Source organism: Cornus florida, unplaced genomic scaffold, assembly GCF_030987335.1.
Source record: "Cornus florida cultivar Cherokee Brave unplaced genomic scaffold, ASM3098733v1 CherokeeBrave_3.0.0_Hap2_Chr09, whole genome shotgun sequence".
Taxonomy (NCBI): Eukaryota; Viridiplantae; Streptophyta; class Magnoliopsida; order Cornales; family Cornaceae; genus Cornus; species Cornus florida.
Window position 1 is genome coordinate 39,048,183 of NW_026775579.1, and position 24,259 is coordinate 39,072,441.

Here is a 24,259-nt window from a genome sequence, read left to right on the forward strand (position 1 = left end):
ATTTTTTTTTTTTTTTTTGGTAATATGATGCAATCAGATTTTAAACATAACTTGATTATATTAGAGTTGTGTCAAACAAACAAAAATAAAAATAATAATAAAATAGTGTACAAGATATTATTACCATTTTCCTTGTTATGGATAAAGTTGACAAAGAATCTTTTGTATATGGGCAAATTACACAAAGAATCTTTTGTATATGGACAAATTACACAAACCACCCATGAGGTTTCTATATTGTGCATGTAGATAGAAGTTATAGCAATATTACACAAAGGTGCATATTGACTGCTTGACCACAAAAAATAAATATAAATTTACACTTCTGACTTTAAAATTAAAATATTTATTTTTAATAAAAAAAATTAAAGATATTGTATATTTGGAAGTTTCATTTTTGCCCCTGGGTACACCCCATGGCTTCCCTACCACATCACTCCTCTTTTCTCTCTCTAAACACATCAATCGAATTATGCGTTTCCAAGGAGACGAAGAAGTTGGGACGACGCCGAGCCAAGTTGCCGGAAAATCATCTATGTTCCGGTACAATTCACCCCTTGTTCAGGTGGGTCTTATTGGACTAGTGTGTTTCTGTTGCTCTGGCATGTTCAATGTCCCTATCGGGTATAGGCGGTGGTGGGCAGGTCGACCACACGGCCGCGAACAACGACAACACCACTGAGCAAAAGGACTCTCGGCAGTGAAATGCAGCGATGGCTCGGAACGGCTGTAGAATTGAATCGCCGTGGATGACTCGCGGCGGCTGTAGCTGTAGATGAACTGCGGCAGTGCACGGCAAGACGAATCTGGCTTTGGCGACGGCAGACCATCATCATCATCCCCAATTCACCCCTCCTCAACTCCACCCATCAGTCATGCTCGTCCATCACCCAAGTCCCACCTCACCAACGCTGCAACCCTAACTCTCTTCTCTAACGCTGCAACGCCCCTTTGCTCATCCATCACCCAACCCTAACTCTCACCACCAACAACGCGCTGCTAATGGAAAAAAGATGGGATCGTACTCTGAACTTGGTGGGAATGGAAGTCAAGAATCATCCTTAGCGATGTGGAGGAAAAAAATTGGCGATCTGAGGAAGAAGACGACTGCCGCGGTGTGAGGGGCGTGCCGAGCATCTGCACGCGATTTGTAGTTACCGGCGCGTGTTGAAGGCATGAAATTATGTCGTCGCCACCACTACTGCAAATCGATTTATTGATGACGATTTGGTTAACCTGTGGCCGCCACCTGCAAATCAAGACTGGTGTTGTAGTGATGTTGCAATCTCTGGCACCATCCATACCAAGTTTTGATTCAAACCCAAGCGGTTTGTAGGTGGGTGATGAAAGGTCAGATTTGAAGGTTTGGTGGTTCAGTTTATCTGGACGGTCAGTTTGCATCTCTCTTCGATGAGGTTCAATACGACTGTTGTTGCAAATCCATCTTTGCCGGCGACCACAAACCCAAAATCCTTGCTTGGTGATGGGTTAAGAGCAAAACCGTAACTTTAACAATGCACAATTTTTTTTTTACATTTTTTCATTAAACAAATAGTTTAACTCTAAGGACAAAAATGTAAATTCATATCAATCCACTAACCACAAACAGTTAATTTGGGCCTTTCTGTTATATTGTGGCCATCTTCTATCTACATGTACAAGTTGAAAACCTGAGGGGTCCTTTGTGTAATTTGCCCTTTGTATATTCATTGTTTACATATTTAATTATTTGGTTTCCTTTTTCTCGCACCGACCAATTTGTGAGGAGTTTTGTCCGAGAATGAAACACCAACGGTTAGATCAAATCTCAGCCACACAATTAAGAATCCGATATTTTTGGGACTAAATGTTTTATTTATTTATACTACTTTCTATGTATACAAGTATCTTTGCTAGGAAGTTTCTTGAGAGTGTAGTATCACATACAACTGAATACACCATCTCTAATAAGATTATGGTATATCTACCATTCATCTCTTTGTGTACTTATTCTTTATTAATTATTGTATTTTGTTTGTCTCTAAAAACAAACTGACTGTCGGATTAAATCTGAGCCACATTTGTACGGTTAGATTTCTTTGAAAGACCAAGTAAATATCGATATTAGAGAAGGAAGACGACGTCGTTTGATGAAGATTTGATTCATACACTTATTCAGTTTTCTTATATCCCCTAACTAAAAAACAGTTTTCCATACATGTCATTGGGTTTTTGCCTATATAAATGGCATGCCCAACCCAAACCTCTATCTCTATTCTCGTTCTCAACTCTGAACTTGCCCCCTCCCCCTCTCTCTCTCTCTGCAACTGCAAACTACAAAATCTATATGCCTACAAGAATCAAAAGTTCAAAACCTATTAACTCTCACGCTTGCCCCCCCTCTCGCTCTGCAACTGCTAACTTGTATGTATGGGTTTTGTTTTTAATTTTTTTCTTTCTAAATCAACTAATCAAGCTCTGTAATTCTTGTTTTGCAAACTAAATCCTATCTAACCAAACACACCCTATGGATAACATGGATGGATCATCTAAATATTTTAAAATTATTTAGATAGATAGATTTTACTTAATTCAATTAAAATTAAAAGTGAATTTTTAAAATAAATCATTTTATTAGTTAAAAATCTTACCAATGTAATCTTCCTTTTATCTTTTATTTTCTGGTTTTCTTGTGCGAGGTGTCTGTGGACACCATTAAATTAAATTAGATCCATTAAATTAAATTAGAAATGGTTAAATAATGAAAATATAGTATATATATCATTAATGTGTGGTACATATTGTAAGATATCCGAATAGCTTTTTCTCTCTCTTTTGTGTAAAAGAGCAATGGAAGTGCAGAGGGCATGTGCTTTTTCTCTCTCTTCTGTGAAAAAATCTTAGCCTTTTCTTTGTAAATCTTTGACTTTTTCTCTCGCTGCATCTACCTCTTCCGTCTCTTTAGTACGAGTATCTTTTTTCCTCTTCCTGTCTCTCTCTCTCTCTCCAAAGAAAATGTCATTATTGAAGCACCAATTTACAAGAAATTTGAAATCAAGAAACATTTTTCTTGAAATTTTCTCTCTCCATCACGTGAAGATTGAGAACACCACCCTCGTATTTCCTTCTCTCTCTGTAATTAAAATTTTGGGTTAATTTTACTGACATCCCCTCAGGTTTGGCTAAATATCACCTTCAAAAATCTTTCGAAAATAAGTATCACTTAGGTCAATTTTTAGTTTTCCGTCGAAATCTCCGTTAAAAATATGTGAAAATACAACTTTGACCCTAATTTTTTAATCACATTTATTCTAAAATATCAGGTTATTTAAATGACCATTATACCCATGTTATTACACCCACCCACCACTACCACCCACACACCCGGTCCATGCCAAAGCAGATGCCTAGCCCAACCCGGAAAGCACCACGACTCGCACCGCGTTGTCGGCGTTGGCGTCCATTGCTTTGATTGCCGTTGCCAAATTCGTCATCATCGACTTCATCCGTGAGTTCAACGACTTGAATCAGTTGATCATCACGTGGTCAATCCCTTTGGATTTGTGGTTCACGAGTATCAGCTCCTCTGGTGACAAACAATCCATTTTTCGTTCTCAATATTGCGTATGTTGTGTGGGTATATATCTGCTTGTATTGATCTTGGGTTCTCTCAATTTAAATAAATATATATATATACAGTGTAGTGAGAGAAAGTGAGAATTTACAGTGAGGAGTAAGAGGAAATTGGTAGTGCTTTTGTAGGTTTTCAGAGTTTCTCATTGGAGGAAGAGGGGATTTGAGTGCTTTTTTGAATTTCAGAAGGTAAGTTTGAGAATTTTTTGAGTTTTTCTCTTAGTGATTACTCATTTTTCAATGGATTGCATTGAATTTTGTCCAGTCGCCACCCCTCTCCCATCCCTTGTTCCACAGCTTCATCTTTAACCTCAAGCTCACCGGCCAAACAAATAAAAAAAACCCAACATGCACCGTTTCAAACCCTTTCACCGATTTCCTAAATCCCTTCACCGTTTTATTGATTTGACATGTTCATTCGACTTATTCAGTGAAGCACTGCAAATATCTAAATCTCTATGGAGTTTTGAGGACATATTATATATATATATATATATATGAGAAACAATAAAATAAAAATATATACGAAGTAATATAATTTGTAAATTTACAAAATATTTTGGGGTACTTTAGTCTTTACCCAATTATTTTAGACTAAAGAGTTATTTGACATAGTCAAAGGGTATTTAAGTCATTTTACATCGTGTCAGAACTGTGCATGTAACGGTTTGGGTGTGTGTGAAAAATGGAACAAAAGTTTATAGTGTGAGTGATAGTTTTTTTCAAAAGATATTTGAGGGTGATATTTGGCCAAACCTGAGGGAATGTCAGTGAAAATAACCCTAAAATTTTATGTTGGTATTGGTCATGGATTGATGTGGTGAAAGAAATTTGAATTTTTTTTTTACCTTTTGCAATTATTTGGTCAAAGAAAGTACGTATGTTATCAATGGCACTAGCTCTAGCTCTGTTGCTTTGCTAACCACTTTCCCACACAAAAAAACAAAAATCCTATAAGACCTAATTTTTTCTTGATTAAAAATTTAAAATAATGTCAGAGATATCTTTCCATCTCTCTGTCATAAAATCAATTATTGATTTTATGACAGAGAGATGGAAAGATATCTCTGACATTATTGTAGGCAGATTTGAATTTGATTCTATGTGTTTTGAGTCTGGTGATACAATTAATGGTTTATGATAGGATATGAATAATTGAGTTGAGGCATAGACCATGTCACCATGTCAGTAGTCTCCTGTAAGAGAAGACATGCTTTAGGAATGATAGAGGTGGAAGGGTCTGATTGTTTTTCATAAGACTTAACTTTTTAGAAGATTCTTTCCCTTGACCACCAACAAAAAAGAAAAGAAAAAAGATATAAAAAGTATATACAAAAAATTGGAGTGGTCCTAATGGGAAATTGGATTGGGCTAGGAAAAAAAAAAAAAAAATCTGTTTAATCAGAGGAGAATTGCTCATAAATCTTGCAATCATGTACTACATTAGTAGTTTAAAATGCATATAAAAACATAGATAACTCATTAAATACTGAATAAAGGTTCAAGCTTAATATGATCAATTAAAAAAAAATTATTACAACATCTCCTTTAATGATCACTTTTTATTACTCTTTATTTGATAACCAATTTGCATATTACTCAAAATAGTAAGTAACTCTTAAAACACATGGATTATTCATATAAAACCCATATTTGGATCTGATATCACATACAAGAAAATTTGATTCCTACTCAATTATTCATATCTTACCTAAAATCATTAATTGTATCACTAGATTCAAAACACATGGAGTTTATGATAGAGAGATGGAAAGATATCAATGACATTATTGTAGGCAGATTTGAATTTGATTTCATGTGTATTGAGTTACAATTAATGGTTTAGATAAGATATGAATAATTGAGTTGAGGCATAGACCATGTCAGTAGTCTACTATAAAAAACACATAGAATCAAATTTAAATTTGCCTGCAATAATACAGAACGATTGGAGTGGTCCTAATGGGAAATTGGATTGGACTAGGAAAAATAAATAAATCTGTTTAATCAGAGGAGAATTGCTCAAAAATCTTGCAATCATGTACTACATTAGTAGTTTAAAATGCATATAAGAACATAGGTAACTCATTAAATACTAAATAAAGGTTCGAGCTCAATAAGATCAATTAAATAAAAATTATTGCAACATCTCCTTTAATAATCACTTTTTATTACTCTTTATTTGATAACCAATTTGAATATTACTCAAAATTGTAAGCAACTCTTAAAACACATGGATTCTTCATATAAAACCCATATTTGGCGTGATCTAATATCACATACAAGAAAATTTGATTCCTACTCAATTATTCGTATCCTCCCTAAAATCATTAATTGTATCATCTGACTCAAAACACATAGATTTTATGATAGAGAGATGAAAAGATGTCAATGACATTATTGTAAGTAGATTTAAATTTGATTCCATGTATTTTGAATTACAATTAATGGTTTTAGGTAGGATATGAATAATTAAGTTGAGGCATAGACCATGTCAGTAGTCTACTATAAAAAACACATGGAATCAAATTCAAATTTGCCTACAATAATACAGAAGATTGGAGTGGTCCTAATGGAAAATTGGATTGGGCTAGGAAAAAAAAATAAATCTGTTTAATCAGAGGAGAATTGCTCAAAAATCTTGCAATCATGTACTACATTAGTTGTTTAAAATGCATATAAGAACATAGATAACTCATTAAATACTGAATAAAGGTTCAAGCTCAATAAGATCAATTAAAGAAAAATTATTGCAACATCTCCTTTAATGATCACTTTTTATTACTCTTTATTTGATAACCAATTTATTACTCAAAATAGTAAGTAACTCTTAAAATAAAGTAAAATTTTAAGTGATATCACTTATCATCCAATGCTAAACATTAAAAAATAAAAAAATATATATAAAAAACTATTTATTTTCTATTATTTATACTAGAAATCACAAAATCCAAGAGAGCATTCTCTCCTCTCTCTCTCTCTATCATCATCACTCCAATGCAGAATCTTTACAGTCTATGCTATCTTTACGGTCCTATCCCTTGTGTGTTTCAATAATTACATTCCTGACATAAGTCTTAGTGGGTAATAGCTGTGGACAAAAATCCTATTGAATCGATAATGGACCGGGAAAATCAAACTGAAATGTTGATTTAGAAAAAAAAAAAAAACCTGAATTTAGGGCATTAATTTTCAAATAATATATATTTAACTTGAACATATGCACACCTGTCCTGGTCAGTCCATCCCCACAAGGTACTTATCCGATTTGGTGGCTTCGAAAAGCAGGAGGGGATTTGATGACCCTGATTCTCATTTTTAATTCTTCAAATAGTGATAGCAGTGGTGGTGTAGATGGAGGTGATGCTTCTTCAAGTGAAAACAACTCTCTGTCTCGTCCTCTTTTGACTCACCATACCAACTCTCTCTCTCTCTCAATTACTTAACGTACCAACTCTCTCTCTCTACCTTTTCTCTCTCCTATTTAACTCGGCTTGCCATCACAGTGTCCTGCGAAGTCTGATGGTTATCACTTCGTCTACAACAATGATGGCGTCTGCTCTTTTGCGTGTTGATTACTACATTGGAAGTGGAGCTTTGGGGCAAATATCACATGGGTCTAATTAGTTAGAGCATCTGGGGCGCTACCAATTGTAGAGAGAGAGTGTGTGTCAGTGTATAGAGAGAGGGGCGGTATGCATTGATTAGAGCAACCAGTGTGCTTGGCACACATTATCTATCTACTTAAAAGCAAAGTGGAGTGACACATGGCATATTTTAATAAAATATGATAACATGGCACTCTATTTTTTTGGTTCCATGGTGTGCAGCTCAGTGTTTGATTATCTACTTTACTATTTTAATTTGTTTTAATGAGGTTTAGAAATCAAAGTGAGAGAGAATGATGTGTGGGACCTCAAAAAGTAACAAATGGTTCTCTATTTGGTTCTCTGACTGCAGACAATCCCATGGATTACCCATTGTGGGGACCACAAAAAGTGCAGTCAATAATCAATGCATACTGCCCCTCTCTCTCTCCACACTGACACACTCTCTCTCTACACTGACACACTCTCTCTCTACAATTGGTAGCGCCCCAGATGCTCTTATTAATTGAACTTTTTGTGGTCCCCACAATGGGTTATCCATGGGATTGTCTGCAGTCAGAGAACCAAATAGAGAACCATTTGTTACTTTTTGTGGTCCCACACACCATTCTCTCTCACTTTGATTTCTAAACCTCATTAAAACAAATTAAAATAGTAAAGTAGATAATCAAACACTGAGCTGCACACCATGGAACCAAAAAAATAGAGTGCCATTTATCATATTTTATTAAAATATGCCATGTGTCACTCCACTTTGCTTTAAGTAGATAGATAATGTGTGCCAAGCACACTGGTTGCTCTTACGTGTATTTGGAATGCCTAGCAACACACCAACGTTAAATGGGCCCACTTTATCTCCACAAATCGATGGACCTCATTTTCGTAATGGACCTCCACGTGGCATCTAATTGTTTGCGTGGCAATTCGCTAGTGATTTCTTTTTAAGGAGTAGTACTCCCTCCGTCCCAATTTTAGTGTCCTTTAGTGTGAGTCACGGTTACCAAAGGCGACACTAAAATTGGGATGTGCTAAAATTGGGACGGAGGGAGTAAATAACATGGTTTTGTTTTTCTTAGGTTGCCCTTGGTTGGTGAGAGTTGGCGCTGACACCCACTTTACCCTTTCATTAATACGGAGTAATACTATTTTTTTTTTTTAAGAAAAGAAGCTTCATCAGAGCAAATATTGATAATGACAACTTAGGATATGAGCAGTTGATGCTTCTTCACCTTAGACAAAACTTAGTAATATCTTCGTAATGTATAAAGTTTAAACACACACACACACGTTTAAAAGTTGTGTATTGTGAGACTTAAAAATAATACTGTCTTTCGATATTTTTTATGAATTTATATTTATTATGATTTTGTATAAAGTGGCACTTACTTATGGTGGTCCAAACTCAATTACTTATAATATAGAGATAACACATATCACTTATGTTTGAATTTGTTGGATAATTCAGAATGTTAGAACACAACTAAACACAAAACAACGTGATTTTGATTTTTTTTTTTTTTGGTAATATGATTCAATCAGATTTTAAACATAACTTGATCATATTAGAGTTGTGTCAAACTAACAAAAATAAAAATAAAATAGCGTACAAGATATTATTACCATTTTCCTTGTTATGGATAGAGTTGACCAAGAATCTTTTGTATATTCATTGTTCACATATTTAATTATTTGGTTTCCTTTTTCTTGCACCGACCAATTTGTGAGGAGTTTTCTCCGAGAATGAAACACCAACGGTCAGATCAAATCTCAGACCACACAATTAAGAATCCGATATTTTTGGGACTAAATGTTTTATTTATTTATACTACTTTCTATGTATATAAGTATCTTTGCTAGGAAGTTTCGTTAGAGTGTAGTATCACATACAATCGAATATATTTGTACACCACCTTCTCTAATAGGATTATGGCATATCTACCATTCATCTCTTTGTGTACTTATTCTTTATTAATTAGCATTTTGTTTTTCTCTAAAAACAGACTGATTGTCGGATCAAATCTGAGCCACATTTGTACGGTTAGATTTCTTTGAAAGACCAAGTAAATATTGATATTAGAGAAGGAGGACGACGTCGTTTGATGAAGATTTGATCCATACACTTATTCAGTTTCCTTATATGCTTCTAACTAAAAAACAGTTTTCCATACATCTCATTGGGTTTTTGCCTATATAATAAGCATGCCCACCCCAAACCTCCTTCTCTATTCTCATTCTCAACTCTGAACTTGCCCTCACTACAAAAGGAATAATGGTAACCCCAACATTAATTACTTCATTTATGAATTTCATAGTAATAGAAATACATGTCCTACCGAGACAGAATTTTTAACTTGCTATCCTCTTGCCTAGCAGGCAAAGATTTACCTCCGTGGAAAGGATGATTCTTTCGGATCGACACGAGAGTCCAACTACATTGCATAGCCAGAATCCATGTTGTATATTTGGAAGAGGTTGACCTTGCGTCTCTCATGGTAGAATCCTCTTCCTGCCGAGCCCCCTTTCTCCTCGGTCCGCAGAGACAAAATGTAGGATTGGTGCTAACAGTTCATCACAGAAGAAAGGACTCACTAAGCCAGGATCACTAACTAATACTAATATAATACTAATCTAATAGAAAAGAACCTCTCTCTCTCTCTCTCTCTCTCTCTCTCTCTCTCTCTCTCTGTTCAAAACCCATAGAGAATGAAAAGTTGAAAACCTATTACCTATATCAAAATCCCCATATCATTTTCAGATTGTTCAAAAAATCAAAACCCATATCTTTCGGTTTCCATTGCCCGATGTTCCAACACTTGCAAGCTTCAGCTGCTTGCCCGCTGTCTCTCAACTCTCAAGCTTGCCCCCCTCTCTCTGTTCCTTTCCTTTCCTCCGTTTTGCATTGCACCAAACTGACCCTTACCGAACTCCCAATACGAGTCTTCTCTCTAGAACATCCAACAGACACCTCCTTTGTCTCTCTACAATCACTCTGTACTACACCGGAGGCCTCTCTCTCTACCATCACTCTTCCAGTCTTCCCTCATAGTCGCAAGATGCCTCCCTTTCTCTCTCCTTTCACTCTTCCCTCAAGCTCATCAGATCGTCCAGGTTTGTTTCTTTAGGTACTGAGATTTTATTATTAATTTTTTTTTTTCTTTTTGTTCACTGAGATTTTTTTTTTTTCCTTTTTCTGTCTCTGTGTTTTTTACAGCTCGATCATATGCATCAGATCTATTCTCTTCTAGGGTAAACTTTGGGGGATGAAGATTGGGAGAAAATACAATTAAAGTTACTCTCGCTCTAGGTTATGAACTTACTCTCGCTCCATTCTCAATCAACTGATCACATCACTTTCTCTCACTCCATGTGAAAAAATTTCAATTTGAGAGCTTATTTTCCATTTTCAATCCAGAGTTTCTATTGTAATTCAAAGAGAAATCCAAACCAAATTGTTGAGTTCATTAATCAGTCTATCCACTTGCAGGTAAATTCCATCACTATTGCTTGTTTTTGTTGGATTTCATGCTTTAATTGGGGATTTATGTTAATATTATTAGAAACCCAGACCCTAGCTTTCTAAGAGTTTGAAGCTGATTTTACAACTCTGCTTCAAATTTTATCTATCTTGAGAATTTTGTTGAAATCTCTTTCCTTCTCCTTTTCTGTCGAACCAAATGAATGTAACAGTCCAAAGTTTTAACTTCTTTTTTCTCTGTTCATTTTCCTCATAGAACTTAGGTTTGATCGCAAATATCTCTGAATAATTACTTCAAGCAAGTTCAGTTACAGATCTCTCTCTCTAATAATATGAACAACACTAGTTTACTCACAAATTCATTGAATTGTCATAACATTTCACCTCATTAGGGTTGATAGTTTACTTTGGTATTTGTGAGTTGTAAGTGATTGGGTTTATGAAGGAGGTCACAAGTTTCGTCTTGGTCAGCTGACTTTGATATTGGTATTTTCTAGTTTTTAATCGATCTAAACAGGAAACTTGCAGAATACAATAATATTGGTATTAATTAAATAGTACTTGCTGAGGTTTTTTGAGTTTAACTTGGATCAAATATTCGTATGGAGTAAATTTGAAAATAAGAGAATGAATAGGTGGTTCTAGTCACCAAATTGGTATTTTTCTTGCTTTGGGTTAAGATATTGCCTGATCTTTTTTTTTTGGTTGGACTGGAAGTCTATTCTCAGCGTGTAGACTATTGAATAGTAAAGATACTGCCCAAGAGTATATCTTGACCGGGGTTGGCTTGCATTTGCATTTTGACTAGGTGGTTCTAGTCACCAAATTGTCTTTGTATTTGTCTTAAAATTACCATTACTAAATGCATTATATGCTATTGTAGAAAATTGGAAATAAACTAGTAGTGAATAAGTAAAAAGTGTACCAAAAAAAAAAAAAATTTAAAAAAAGAATTAAAAAGTGTCCTGTTGATTTTTATTTAATTATATGCTATTGTAGATCATGCTTTGAGCACAACTCGAGCGTTTGGAAATGGCCTAGTGAATTCAGTGTCACAGTGACTGATTAATGTTTAGGCAACATAGGGGATCATCTGCACTCATTTGAAACATCATTAATACTACTCTTCATTTTCATTTCACTTAGTTTTCATGCACAATTAGCAAAACCCTTTCAAGGTCTATATCTCTCAGGTCTAATCTAATTAGATATTTGATAGTAATTGGTATAATTTAAAACTAACAGTAATGTGTAGAGAAAAATCAACTCCTAACCTTTAGGCGGTCTAACACTACCAAGATTTCATGAAGGTATATCTTCTTTATATCTTATGTACTGTAGTTGAATTTGTGGTATTGGCTGCCATCGCTAGAGAATTTCTGTATGACACACATGTATAATTCTTCCTGTATGACAATAAAGAAGTAAAATAAAGGTGAGTGTCTTTTAACAATATGGGATGTTTGATGTGTCCATTGCATCATGTAATTTTGTAGGCTGTTCTAAAACTGAACGAAGCAAAGAAGCTTGAATCAACTGAACAGGAGGTGTTGGTCGTTTAGGTATGGGGTTGAGTGAAGAGAGGCATCATCATAGTCGTCGTGATCACAGCCTTGTGCCTCTAGCTGCATTGATCCGTAGAGAAATGAAAAATGAGAAGATGGAGAAGCCGACAGTGAGATATAGGAATGCAGCTCAGTCTAGGAAAGGGGAGGATTATTTTATGATGAAGACGGATTGCCAGAGAATTCCCGGAAATCCATCATCTGCATATTCTGTATTTGCGGTATGTAGTCTCAATATTGCTCATCTTCTGTTGAATCCACAGTGCAATGAGTTAGGAACATGCATTAGAATTTTCTCTCTATCTCTTGTTCAATTCCCTGTCTTAATTTCATTGAAAGTCGATTTACTTCTGATTGGAAGAGGTGCTTAGCCTATGGACAAATGATTCAACTATGTTGCAGGTTCTGTTAGTAAATTAAATCTATGTGCTTCCAAATTCGTTGATTGTTTCGGGCAAATTATTCTTTGCAAAGGGAATACAGGCAAGCATGTCCATGGTCTCTTAATAATTTTCTTTCTTATTTTGTCAATTTTTTAGAAAGTATTTATTGTTGAATATTGTTTCTAGAGTTTACCATGAATATCTTTTATTCCAGATCATAAGGTGTACCTGTATACCCTAGTGGTAAATTCTGGTATCGCTTTTATTGTCATATATAATATGACAGTTGCTTATTAATTTTCAATTTTCAGATCTTCGATGGACACAAAGGGAATGCTGCAGCGATTTTTTCCAGGGATAATTTGTTGAACCATGTCTTGAATGCTATTCCTCATGGGCTTGGGAGGGACGAATGGCTTCAAGCTTTGCCTTGGGCACTGGTTGCTGGATTTGTGAAAACTGACAAGGAGTTCCAGAGTAGAGGCATGAAATTTGGCACTTCTTCCATATTTGCTTTTCTTCCACTGATTTCAATCATAAATTGCGTATTGAGATAATCTAATACCTTTTTATCATCTTTATTTTTTTTCCTCTAGGAGTAACTTCAGGAACCAGAGTCACGTTTGTAATAGTTGATGGATGGACTGTAACAGTTGCATGTGTTGGAGACTCCCGCTGCATTTTAGATACCCAGGATGGTGCCGTCTCTGTTTTGACTGTTGATCACAGACTTGAAGAAAACGTGGAGGAGTAGGTGCTTGAGTTGCAGTCCTTATCCTTTCTTTCTTTCTCTGGATGGGAGAGGCTAATCTTTTTTTGCTGTTACTGCAGGAGGGAACATGTAACTGCCAGTGGTGGCGAAGTTGGGAGGCTTAGCATTTGTGGCGGTGCTGAGGTGAGGTGATTAAATTTCTAAAATCTTATGTTCTGATGGTGCATGCAGTAATCTTCATCAGCTTATACAGCTTGATATCAAACTCCAATTATCTTTTCAAATTTTTTTCTTCTGACGTTTTACAGAGAGTACATTCATTATTTTGCCTCTTTGATTGTGAAGTTCAAGCTTTTGGGATGGATATATCTGGCCCTGTCATTACATAAGCCCTAACATCTTTAATTGATATAACAGCTTTCAAATGCTCTGGTGGAAGGCTTATAATTGCCTCTGATGGCATCTGGGACACATTAACCTCCGAGATGGCTGCAAAATCATGCTGTGGGTTGCCTGCTGAACTTGCTTCTAGGCAAGTAGTGAAGGTAATTTGAACTCATTGAATAGCAATGTGTCCTTGCTGGTTCAGTATCCATGAGCCTTCTGACATAAATCAAAAACAAACTTACTATCAGATCAAATCTAAACCACATTTGTATGGTTAGATTTCTTTGAGTAAATATCGATATAGAGAAGGAAGACGACCTCGTTTGATGAAGATTTGATACATATCGGATCAAATCTAAGCCACATTTGTACGGTTAGATTTCTTTGAGTAAATATCGATATAGAGAAGGAAGACGACCTCGTTTGGTGAAGATTTGGTACTTACACTTATTCAGTTTCCTTATATGCCCCTAACTACGAAACAGTTTTCCATACAAGTCATTGGGTTTTTGCCTATATAATAAGCATGCCCACCCTAATCACGTCCATCTCTATTATCGTTCTCAACTCTGAACTTGCCTCTCTCTCTGCAACTGCAAACTACAAAATCTACAAGAATCAGAAGTTCAAAACCCATATATTTCAGTTTAGTCTGCAAGAATCAAAAGTTGAAAACCTATTACCTATATCAAAACCCATATCATTTCAGATTCTTCAAAACCCACATCTTTCAGCTTCCATCACCCCGCTGTTCTAGTTCGGGTTCGCCCTTCGCAAGCTTCACCCGCTGTCTCTCAACTTTCAAGCTTGTCCCTCTCTCTCTGTCCAACTGCTAACTTGTATGTATGGGTTTTGTTTTTAATTTTTTTCTAAATCAACTAACCAAGCTCTGTAATTCTTGTTTTGCAAACTAAATCCTATTTGGTGAAATTTTTTATCATCTTTTTTAAATATATATATTTTTTACAATATAAAAAAAAAAAAAAAATCATAACAAGAACTTTGACAAGCAAAAGTACTTAATATAGGGTGAAGCTCTAATTTTACTTGTTGAAAATTAAAATACTTACAAAAAGCATGCTTTTGAGTGAATTCCGTAGTGTTGGAAGGGGCTTGCCATGAACTACTTCACACTTTGCTTCCGCTAGTAGATTCTCAAATAGGATTAGTAAATTGGTCAAAAGAAGAGATGGGGTACTGAGTGGTGAATTGTTCGTAAATAAATTGGTAATTTTTTTTTATTAATTACCCAAATAGGATTTTCGATGCCTTAATCAGTCAATTGTCTAAAGAAACATTGTTAGTTTAACTAAAATTGAATTAAACAACTGTTGATTTTGGTTGATATATTTTGATTTAGCTCACCCCATTGAGAAATCTGGATCCGCCTTGTTTAAGTAATATTATAAGATTGAATTTTGGTTGAAGTAAAATTATTGAATTTGAGTTATAAATAATATATGAAATATTATGAATATATATATATATGCTCGCTTGAAGAATTGAATTTTTTATTATTTTAAGTTTTAATTGAAGTAATATTAAGAAATTGAGTTTTGGTTCAATTAAAATTGTAGAATTTGAGTTTTAGATATCTATGAAACATTGAAAGAAAGATCACACACACACACACACACACACACACACACACACGCACGAGTAAATAAAGTAAAGGAAAGAATTGGAAAAAAAAAAAGTAAATGAATTTTTTTTTTCATATTAGGGTTATATGTTTTCTTCTTCTTTGTGAATAGGGTAATTTACACAAACTTCTCCTATGGTTTGTCATAATTACAGGGACCTCCCCTCCTGTTTCGGAAATTACGCGAACCTCCCTAAGAATGAAAATAATCTACACGGACCTCCCTTCTGTTAGAGTCAACGCCAGTCACGACGGAAATTGCTGACGTCATGTACAAATTTTACTAAAACTTCCATAATATCCCTGTCCCTACCAATTGATATATATATATATATATATATATATTTATATTTATATATGTGCTAGCACCATGATCTTCAACTTATTTAAGACATTCTTTGGTTTCCCTCACCATGAGATCCAATTGAAAAAGTTTAGTCGGCAGTAGTTATTCATGGGGTATCCATTGATGATGGTCTGGTAGCAGTTAGTCATGGGGAGACCTTACCACCGAAACAGAAAAAGAGAAGAAAGAAACTGACTCACCGAACCATTAAACTGGTAGCAGTTATTCATGGGAGACCCAGAACACGGCGAATTCGAGGCAACAAGAAAGAAGTTCAAGCGTGTCATGATCAGTTGATTTCAGTCCAGCGAAGTGGTCGGAAATGCAATCCAACTCTAAATAAACCCAATTTCACGAAAGATCCACTTAAAAAATGTTAATGAAAAATCCACTTAAACTCTTTGTGGGTCTGTCTGTTTATGGATTATCGATCTTCATTTGGTATATATATATATATATATATATATATATATCAATTTCAAATTTGATGGGTGTGGACCGTGTGGTTAAGGACACTCGTGCAGCGGCGTGATCTTGCGATGGTTGCGAGAGGGGCTGATTGGAATTGTTTGAGCAATTCACGTAATTGTTGACCTCTTGCCAATTGATTCTAAGTGGCTTTATCAAGATCAGAAGCGAATTGTGCAGAGATCATCCCCAATGAAATTTGTGGCGACAAGAGGGTTGGGTTTGGTTTAGCAAATAATCTTCATCGTGGGATTGATCTTGCAGCGACGACGATTGGCGACGAGGTGAATCAAAATACCGCCGGCGATAACAGGGACAAGCTTAAGCTTGCAGAGGTGAATCAAAAGATGCCGGCGATGAGTTTTCCGTCTTTTAGGAAAGTACATTAATTGAAAAGAAAAAATATGTTTATATGACGTCACACATATGTAAAAAGCTTATGGGTAGTTTAGCAATTTCAGATGCTAATGTGAGGTTATTTTAGTAATTTAGATAGGTCTGTTAGTGTATTTAACGGTCCGTCACACATAAGGGAGGTCCGTGAAGATTATTTTCATTCTTAGGGGAGGTCCGCGTAATTTCCGAAATAAGAGGGGAGGTCCCTGTAATTATGGCAAACCATAGGGGAGGTTTGTGTAAATTACCCTTGTGAATATGATATATGAATTTAGAGGAGAGAGAGAAAAGAAATAATTAATATAAAGGAAAGAATAAAGATTATATATATATATATATATGTTTGTATATACTTGGGATGTAGGAAAATACGCACACAGTTTAATTAACACTACTTCCAAACCCAATTTTTTTGTTGTGTTATGTAAAATAGAGTAAGGTGCTGTTTGATAAAACTGAAAATTAAGTACGGAGAATTTCAAGTACTGAATTTTAAGCGCTGAAACTTTAAGCACTGAATATATTAATTTGAAAACCTGTTTGATAATGTTTTAATTTTAAGCACTGAATTCATTAAGATTATTTGTTATATACAAAAGCTGAAGTCTGAAAGTTGTACATATTATATTTTTGCCCTTATTATTCAAGTACTCATTAAAATTGTGAATGTCTCAAAAATGTTACATTAAACTAAACATATAAAATTTTAAACTCGAGAACTAAACAAGTCATTTGCAATTTGGTTACGTAAATTAACCATAAACACTTTATCGGAGTGCCTTTCTGTGGTGTGAATTTGGAAGGATGTCAAATTTTCAGCAATTTTAGGTGGAGTCTCAAATTGCAAATCCTCAGTCTCATACTGTTCAAAAAGTTCATCCGTGATGATAGTTTTTCGAAGGTAATTGTGAATAGCTGCACAAGCAATAACAATATTCCTTTGCACTTCAAATGTATAAGGTGCCATCCTTTTCGAGATTGGAAAACAGGCCTTTAATACTCCAAATGTTCGTTCAATCACATTCCTTGGCTTGGCATGTGCATGGTTAAATAGCTCTTCTTTTGTTCTAGGACGACCACCATTTTGAAAGTCGGCTAACCAATATCGTACATTACGATAAGGTACCATAAATCTTCGGATGTGTGTATGCAGCATCACACAAATAATATTTATCTACAATGTAATATGTTTAAAATGGTGTTAACAATATTAAATAAAATACGTGAAATTGAATAGAATTTTGTTATATAAATAATTATTTTCTATATATCGTGAATCAATATGAATATGAATGGTAACAGTTTAAAATATAAATAATTACATAATATTTATGTAGGGTATAAAAATGGTGTTAACAATATTAAATAAAGTACGTGAAATTGAATAAAATTCTTATATAAATAATTATTTTCTATATATAGTGAATCAATATGAATGGTAATAGTTTAAAATATATTAGGTAGAATTATGTTTTTTATTTTTTTTGAATTTGTTCCATGTAATTCATTTTCATTAGCAACAATAAGCAACTAAATATATATGGATCAATTTAAATATAACCAAAAGGCTATTTGTCGTGTTTAAAATATTATAGGTAAAATATTTTTCATGAATTTGTTCTATCATGTAAAAGTAACAAAAACTAATAATAAAATACAACCAACGAAATATATATAGAAGAGTTTTTCAAAGGAGAGAACTCACCTTATTTTCAGACGCAGAAAGAAATCACAGAGAGGAGTCTAAAGAAATTGTAGAGAGACCCTAGAGAAATCACAGACAGAAACACTAAAAGAGAGAATGCGATTATATGAGGGTAGAGTAGTCATTAGAAATTTATTTTTTAAACCCAACCACTTACCGTATTTTACGATAAGCTATAAGCAACCTTTCCAACGGTTAAAATTTTTGCCTCTTTTAAGCGGTAATTACCATATTAAACGGTGTCTTAAAATTTTATCAAACACGTTTATTTTTAAAAATCACTTATCGTCTTTTGCATTCAGTGCTAAATTGGGAAATCAAACAGGCCTTAAGTAAAATTATTGGAAACAGAAGAATTGGTGGTAGATATAGATTTTAAATCAATGTGGATAAGGATAAGCTGTGAAGGACTTGTCAAGTGTGGGGTCCTCGATTTAAACTCAAATCTAAATTGAATAGATTCGCTGAGGGTGGGTTAAGTGTTGGTGTCCATGTGTCTCTTTTGATTACTCCATCTCATTTTAGATGCCTTTTTTGGAGAGTAGAACTTTTTAAGAGGACATGTAATTATTGCATTGTATCCTGCCAAAAGAGTATTTTATGAAAAGATGTAAAATATGTTGTTTAAACTTGGTAAGTGGACAAGAATTTTGGGACAACCCAAAAAAGAAAGATGGACAACTATTATGCAACGGAGAGAGTAATCATTATTGTCCTTTTCTCTTGTTCAATGTGGGGGTCCACAAGTAATGGGGTTATTGGGTCTTGTGGAATGTAGGACCCATACCTTTGATAATTTGGATCTGAAATCTTATCTACGAGAAATCCTGGATGTAAGAATTGGCAGTAGACATAGAATTCAAAATAAAGAAACATTGTTAGTTAACTAAAATTGAATTAAACAACAGTTGATTTTGGTTCATATATTTTGATTTAGTCCATCCCATTGAGAAATCTTAAATTTTTATTTTTTATTTTTTTTTTCACATAGAAATACAATATGTGTAATGCACAAAGGATATATTCAATCTTTCAGCCATATTTTGATTTTGAAATTTTGGTTTTTGATTTTCTTTTGTTATTAGAATGCAGAATATCATGATATTGATTTGTTAATTTTGAAGATTATTCCTAAACTGATGCATTGTACTTTGTTATTGGATTAATGGTGCATGTGTCGTGCCAATGCACCAAATTGCATGCAAAATATAGAGAAGTGTGGCCAAGTTTAAATTTATAGAATGTCATTACTGCTTCCAACTAAAAATATAATTAGAGTGAGTAGGGATCGTCCCAAGGGAAATGAGGTGTATTTGTGATTGGAAATTAATGTCGGATTAGTAGGTCGAGTGATCAAAGATGGTTGGTGATTGGTTAATGAAACTACAATGCAATTAAAATTAATGCAAGTAAATAGCAATCTAGAAAATAGAAAAAAGATAAAGGAGAGAGGTCTTAAGGCTTAGAGTCATCACTAAGCTTCACTTCATCAAACACTAGCAATTGTACATTAATGGAGAAATTTAAATTGCAACTTGTGTGCGTGTGACACTAATTGAAACTAAGCATGGATGGCAAATAAGTATAGATTGTCTAGCCAATTTTAATGAAAAGCACAACCTATCAAATGAGACCAATATCCATTCAATAAAATCACAATTTATGCACACACAAATATCTAGAGACATGCACTCTTTGCATTCACAAGTATGGAACATCAAGAAATAAGAATGGATTGTTCACCTACCTAAGGAATTGAAGCAATTACACTACAACTAGGCTAGAGACATGAAATTAAACTAATTAAACTAGAGATGTGATACAATCCATCAAGAAACAAGTGTGAACCATCAAATAAATCACAAGAGTGTTCCATTAAGCGCCATGCCTTGACCATCACTAGATTAATGTCATCAACACACATAGACATGCATCAATTTCATTAAATTTAGAGACAAAAACATGAACATCAATTCTAGCATACATAGACATATGATTAGAGTCAAATGATCAATTGAAAACATTAATCCATACAAATCAAGTAGAAATCACAAGATCTATATTTATTCATGGTCAAAACATCTATTACAACTAAAATCCCCAAAAATACACAAAAGCTAGGTTTGAGAAGCAAGCCATTTTGGAGAAGGATTTAGCCACTCATTGTAGTGGTCATGGAACCCTCAAGGGCTAGCTTGGAGGTTGGCATCATCATCTTTATCCTTGCTTTCTTCCAAAACCGTAGTTCTAGAGAGGAAAATTATTTTTCTATAATTGGTAATATCTATATATCTGTCTATGATGGTCTCCTACAATAGTGTTCAATAAATCAATTACATACTCCTTTGAGTAAGGACCAAGTCAGAATTACAGCCTATGATTGGAGGAAATTCGCAGCTACACAAGTTAGGTAGAAATCGGCGCGTTTGGGAATTAGACAGCTCACTGCCAGCAGACATTTCGATCGATCGAAGATTCTTGATCGATCGGACACTTAGCTTCGATCGATCGAAACTGACGTGGTTCGAAAATATCTTTCAGGCTTTATCCAATTGGCGGAGCTGGCACCGTCTCATTTCGATCGATTGTAGACTTCTTCGATTGATCAGGACTTCCCTTCGATCGATCGAAGTTCCACTGGTGCATTTTTCTTAGCTTCTTTCCAACTTTGCTCTTTAGCTCCAAAATGGCTCTTATTAGTCTGTTTGAACTTTATTAACCTGAAATAGGCAAAAACACAAATAAGTTTCTAAGACATGAAAGTAAGATAGATGAATGGACTAAAATACCCTAGCTTAGGTGCTAAAATGCGTCACATTTGAGCACTTATCAATTAATTTAACGTAAGAGCTGATTATAATATGTGTTAATCACACCTATCCGTAATCACACCTCTTTCTACGGTTAGGTGTCCAATATTTTTGACTGAAAGCATAGTTGGGTTGGGTTGATACATGATACAAATAGTACTTAGATGGTGGTGTTTTAATTGTTATGAGTGAGATTGTGAAACCACTTCCTCACAACTTGAGTGTTTTCTTATTTTTAGGTTTAGCATCGGGCCTTAACATTTAGCAATAATAAGGTTCAAGAAACATGCTTCCTTAGTTATCAGGTAACAAAACTTTACTTTTTCTAAAATTTTAATTGACATTTTTAGCTATTGGTTACGTTTATTTATTCATGTTTTACATACTGATTTTTTGTTTTTGTTTTTGTTTCTACCTATATATATATATATATATATATATAATATTGTTATGATGTGATGCTCGAACAATTTATTAATTGGAATTAAAGACTTGGAAGTTTAGTTTTCAATTTCAGAATATATGTTTTACATTTATTTACGCTTTTGAAACTTTTCCTCTTTTGTCCTAATAATATAGGTCTTTTTTTTCTGAAAGAAGAGAGTTGATTGGAATGGCTGGAGTAGGGTAAAAGAAAATAGGTATGTTTTTTTTGCCTAACTAATTGAGTTATATAAATTCCGTTACCGTTGTAGCAGTGATGTTGGTTTCAAAATGACCAATTATGATAGAAAGTCTCTTTTTAGTTTATCTTAATCAAATGTATATCTATGCAAGAGGATTACTTGATTCTAGATGAGGATGTTGATGTCAACGTTGACTCTAGTGATGACGACTGATGATGTTGATAATATGTTGATGCACTCAAATTAAGTCAAAGCACTTAGAATTGAATGAAATTTAGAGTTAAAGACATACTATTGAGCATAGTGTCTAATTCTTTTAGTTACAAGAATCTTAGGTCACTTCATACATGATTTTTCAGTTCTTGAAATTCTGAAATAATGGTGTGTAATATGATTCATCTACTTGGGCTCTTTTCTTTTTCATCTCTCTAAATCCTAATTTTATCTGTGAAAAAGAAAAAGAAGACTGCAATTTTAATTTAACTTTATCAGTTTGAGCATTGATAGAGCTTCTGAAATGTTGAAACTGAAACAACAAAGAAGAGAGAGTCCACCAATAAGAATTACCCAACTTAGGACGTCTTGACTAATATTGGCATGGGAGACTTATATAGATATGGACTTGTAGAGAGAAAGATATATGGTTAGGGGCACAAAAGTGTACGACAACTGTGAACCAACGGTAAGGTTGTGAGCTTTTGGCTTGTTTCATGCATCTGATCTAGAAAGTGTATAACGATGAAATGGAAAGCTCTGATGTATTCAAAGTTATAGACAGAGACAATAATTAATATTATATATTTATAACTTACTTTACTAATCTAATATGATATTACGTATATCATACATACATACATACATATATATATATATATACATACATACATATATATATGTTTGTAACTTTATACTTAGATAAATTTTGATTTAGCCCACCCCATTGAGAAATCCTGGTTCTGCCCTTGGCCGTCAGCCAGGAGAGAAGCTCCAATGTTGGAGCAATCATGAATCGGTGATAGTCGATGATAGACCACCGTAGAAGCTCTAATGTTGGAGCAAGACTTTCAAATGAATGGGTGATCTAATCAATGGGTTTCCGTGCAGGAAACATTCTTTCCAAAGGAGAGAATCAGAAAAGCCCGGTTAAGCTTAACCGCCCCTATTTTAGGAAGAACCCAAAATATTGGTGTGTGTATTGTCTAGGTATGATATTCAAATACGAAGGGAAAATGAAACACACAACAGAAAGCATCATCCTGGTTTGAAATGTGTCTGCTCCACATGTGGAAGCGTCTTCAAAACCTGACAGGAGATAATATATGAACACAAGCCCTAGCAATTCCAGCCCCCATAAGGTGTTTATCCGATTTGGTGGCTTCGAAGAGCAGGGAGGAATTTTCATCACCGTGATTTTTATTTTTGAAAATGGTATGACAAAAGATATGGTCCTGAGAAATGTTATCATATTTTGGTGATGCCCGAGTCCCACAAAGTGGTGGTGGTGGTGGTGGGGTTTCTTCAAGTGGTGATAGTGGTGGGGGTGGAGATGGAGGTGATGCTTCTTCAAGTGAAACAAGAGTGATGGAGGAGGAGGTGAAATTGAGTAGTGGTATGCAGGTAAGTTTTTAATTAATTTCAGAATTTTGTTTCAATGGGTGATGATTTATTCTTAATTTTTATTCAAAACTTATTCTTAATTTTCATTTAAAGTTTTGAAATGAAAATTAAGAATAAGTCACCACCCATTAAAACAATTCCATCCCCCACAAGGTGCTTATCCGATTTGGTGGCTTCGAAGAGTAGGGAGGAATTTTCACCACCGTGATTCTTATTTTGAAAAATGGTATGACAAAAGATATGGTCCTGAGAAAGGTTATCTTATTTATGGTGATGCCCGAGTCCCACAAAGTGATGGTGGTGGGGCTTCTTCAAGTATTGGTGGTGGTGGTGGTGGGGTTTCTTCAAGTAGTGATAGTGGTGGTGGTGGAGATGGAGGTAATGCTTCTTCAAGTGAAAACAAGAGTGATGGAAGAGGAGGTGAAATTGAGTTGTGGTATGCAGGTAAGTTTTTAATTAATTTCAGAATTTTGTTTCAATGGGTGGTCTTATTCTTAATTTTTATTTCAGAACTTATTCTTAATTTTCATTTAAAATTTTGAAGTAAAAATTAAGAATAAGTCATCACCCATTGAAACAATTCACTCCCCTACAAGGTGCTTATCTGATTTGGTGGCGTCAAAGAGCAGGGAGGAATTATCACCACCGTGATTCTTATTTTTAAAAATGGTATGACAGAAGATATGGTCCTGAGAAAGGTTATCATATTTTTGGTGATGCCCGAGTCCCACAAAGTGATGGTGGTGGGGGCTTCTTCAAGTATTGGTGGTGGTGGGGGGGTTTCTTCAAGTAGTGATAGTGGTGGTGGTGGAGATGGAGATGATGTTTTTTCAAGTGAAAACAAGAGTGATGGAGGAGGAGGTGAAATTGATTTGTGGTATGCAGGTAAGTTTTTAATTAATTTCAT

At 34.6% G+C, this 24,259-nt stretch overlaps 2 protein-coding genes across 8 annotated transcripts in view; both read left to right on the forward strand.

The window, feature by feature from the left end:
• LOC132273706 (probable protein phosphatase 2C 15) overlaps window positions 1-24,259 on the forward strand; it is a 30,693-nt gene that overhangs the window by 3,675 nt on the left and 2,759 nt on the right. The window contains exons 2-11 of one of the 7 annotated variants that reach the window (XM_059774744.1): window positions 9,594-10,328; window positions 10,432-10,704; window positions 12,192-12,481; window positions 12,955-13,126; window positions 13,240-13,393; window positions 13,475-13,538; window positions 13,773-13,900; window positions 21,349-21,414; window positions 21,689-21,750; window positions 22,840-24,237. In XM_059774744.1, the coding sequence (XP_059630727.1) occupies window positions 12,260-12,481; window positions 12,955-13,126; window positions 13,240-13,393; window positions 13,475-13,538; window positions 13,773-13,802 (642 nt within the window). In that variant the 5' untranslated portion in view covers window positions 9,594-10,328; window positions 10,432-10,704; window positions 12,192-12,259 and the 3' untranslated portion in view covers window positions 13,803-13,900; window positions 21,349-21,414; window positions 21,689-21,750; window positions 22,840-24,237. Of the gene's footprint in view, window positions 1-9,593; window positions 10,705-12,191; window positions 12,482-12,954; window positions 13,127-13,239; window positions 13,394-13,474; window positions 13,544-13,772; window positions 13,901-21,348; window positions 21,415-21,688; window positions 21,751-22,839; window positions 24,238-24,259 lie in introns of all 7 variants that reach the window. The other 6 variants (XM_059774741.1, XM_059774740.1, XM_059774743.1 and 3 more) reach the window with 6 other exon arrangements.
• On the forward strand, window positions 23,191-24,003 carry LOC132272511 (uncharacterized). Its single transcript, XM_059773645.1, has 4 exons — window positions 23,191-23,352; window positions 23,465-23,505; window positions 23,591-23,796; window positions 23,897-24,003. The coding sequence occupies exons 1-4, from the start codon at window positions 23,191-23,193 to the stop codon at window positions 24,001-24,003; spliced, it is 516 nt and encodes a 171-aa protein (XP_059629628.1).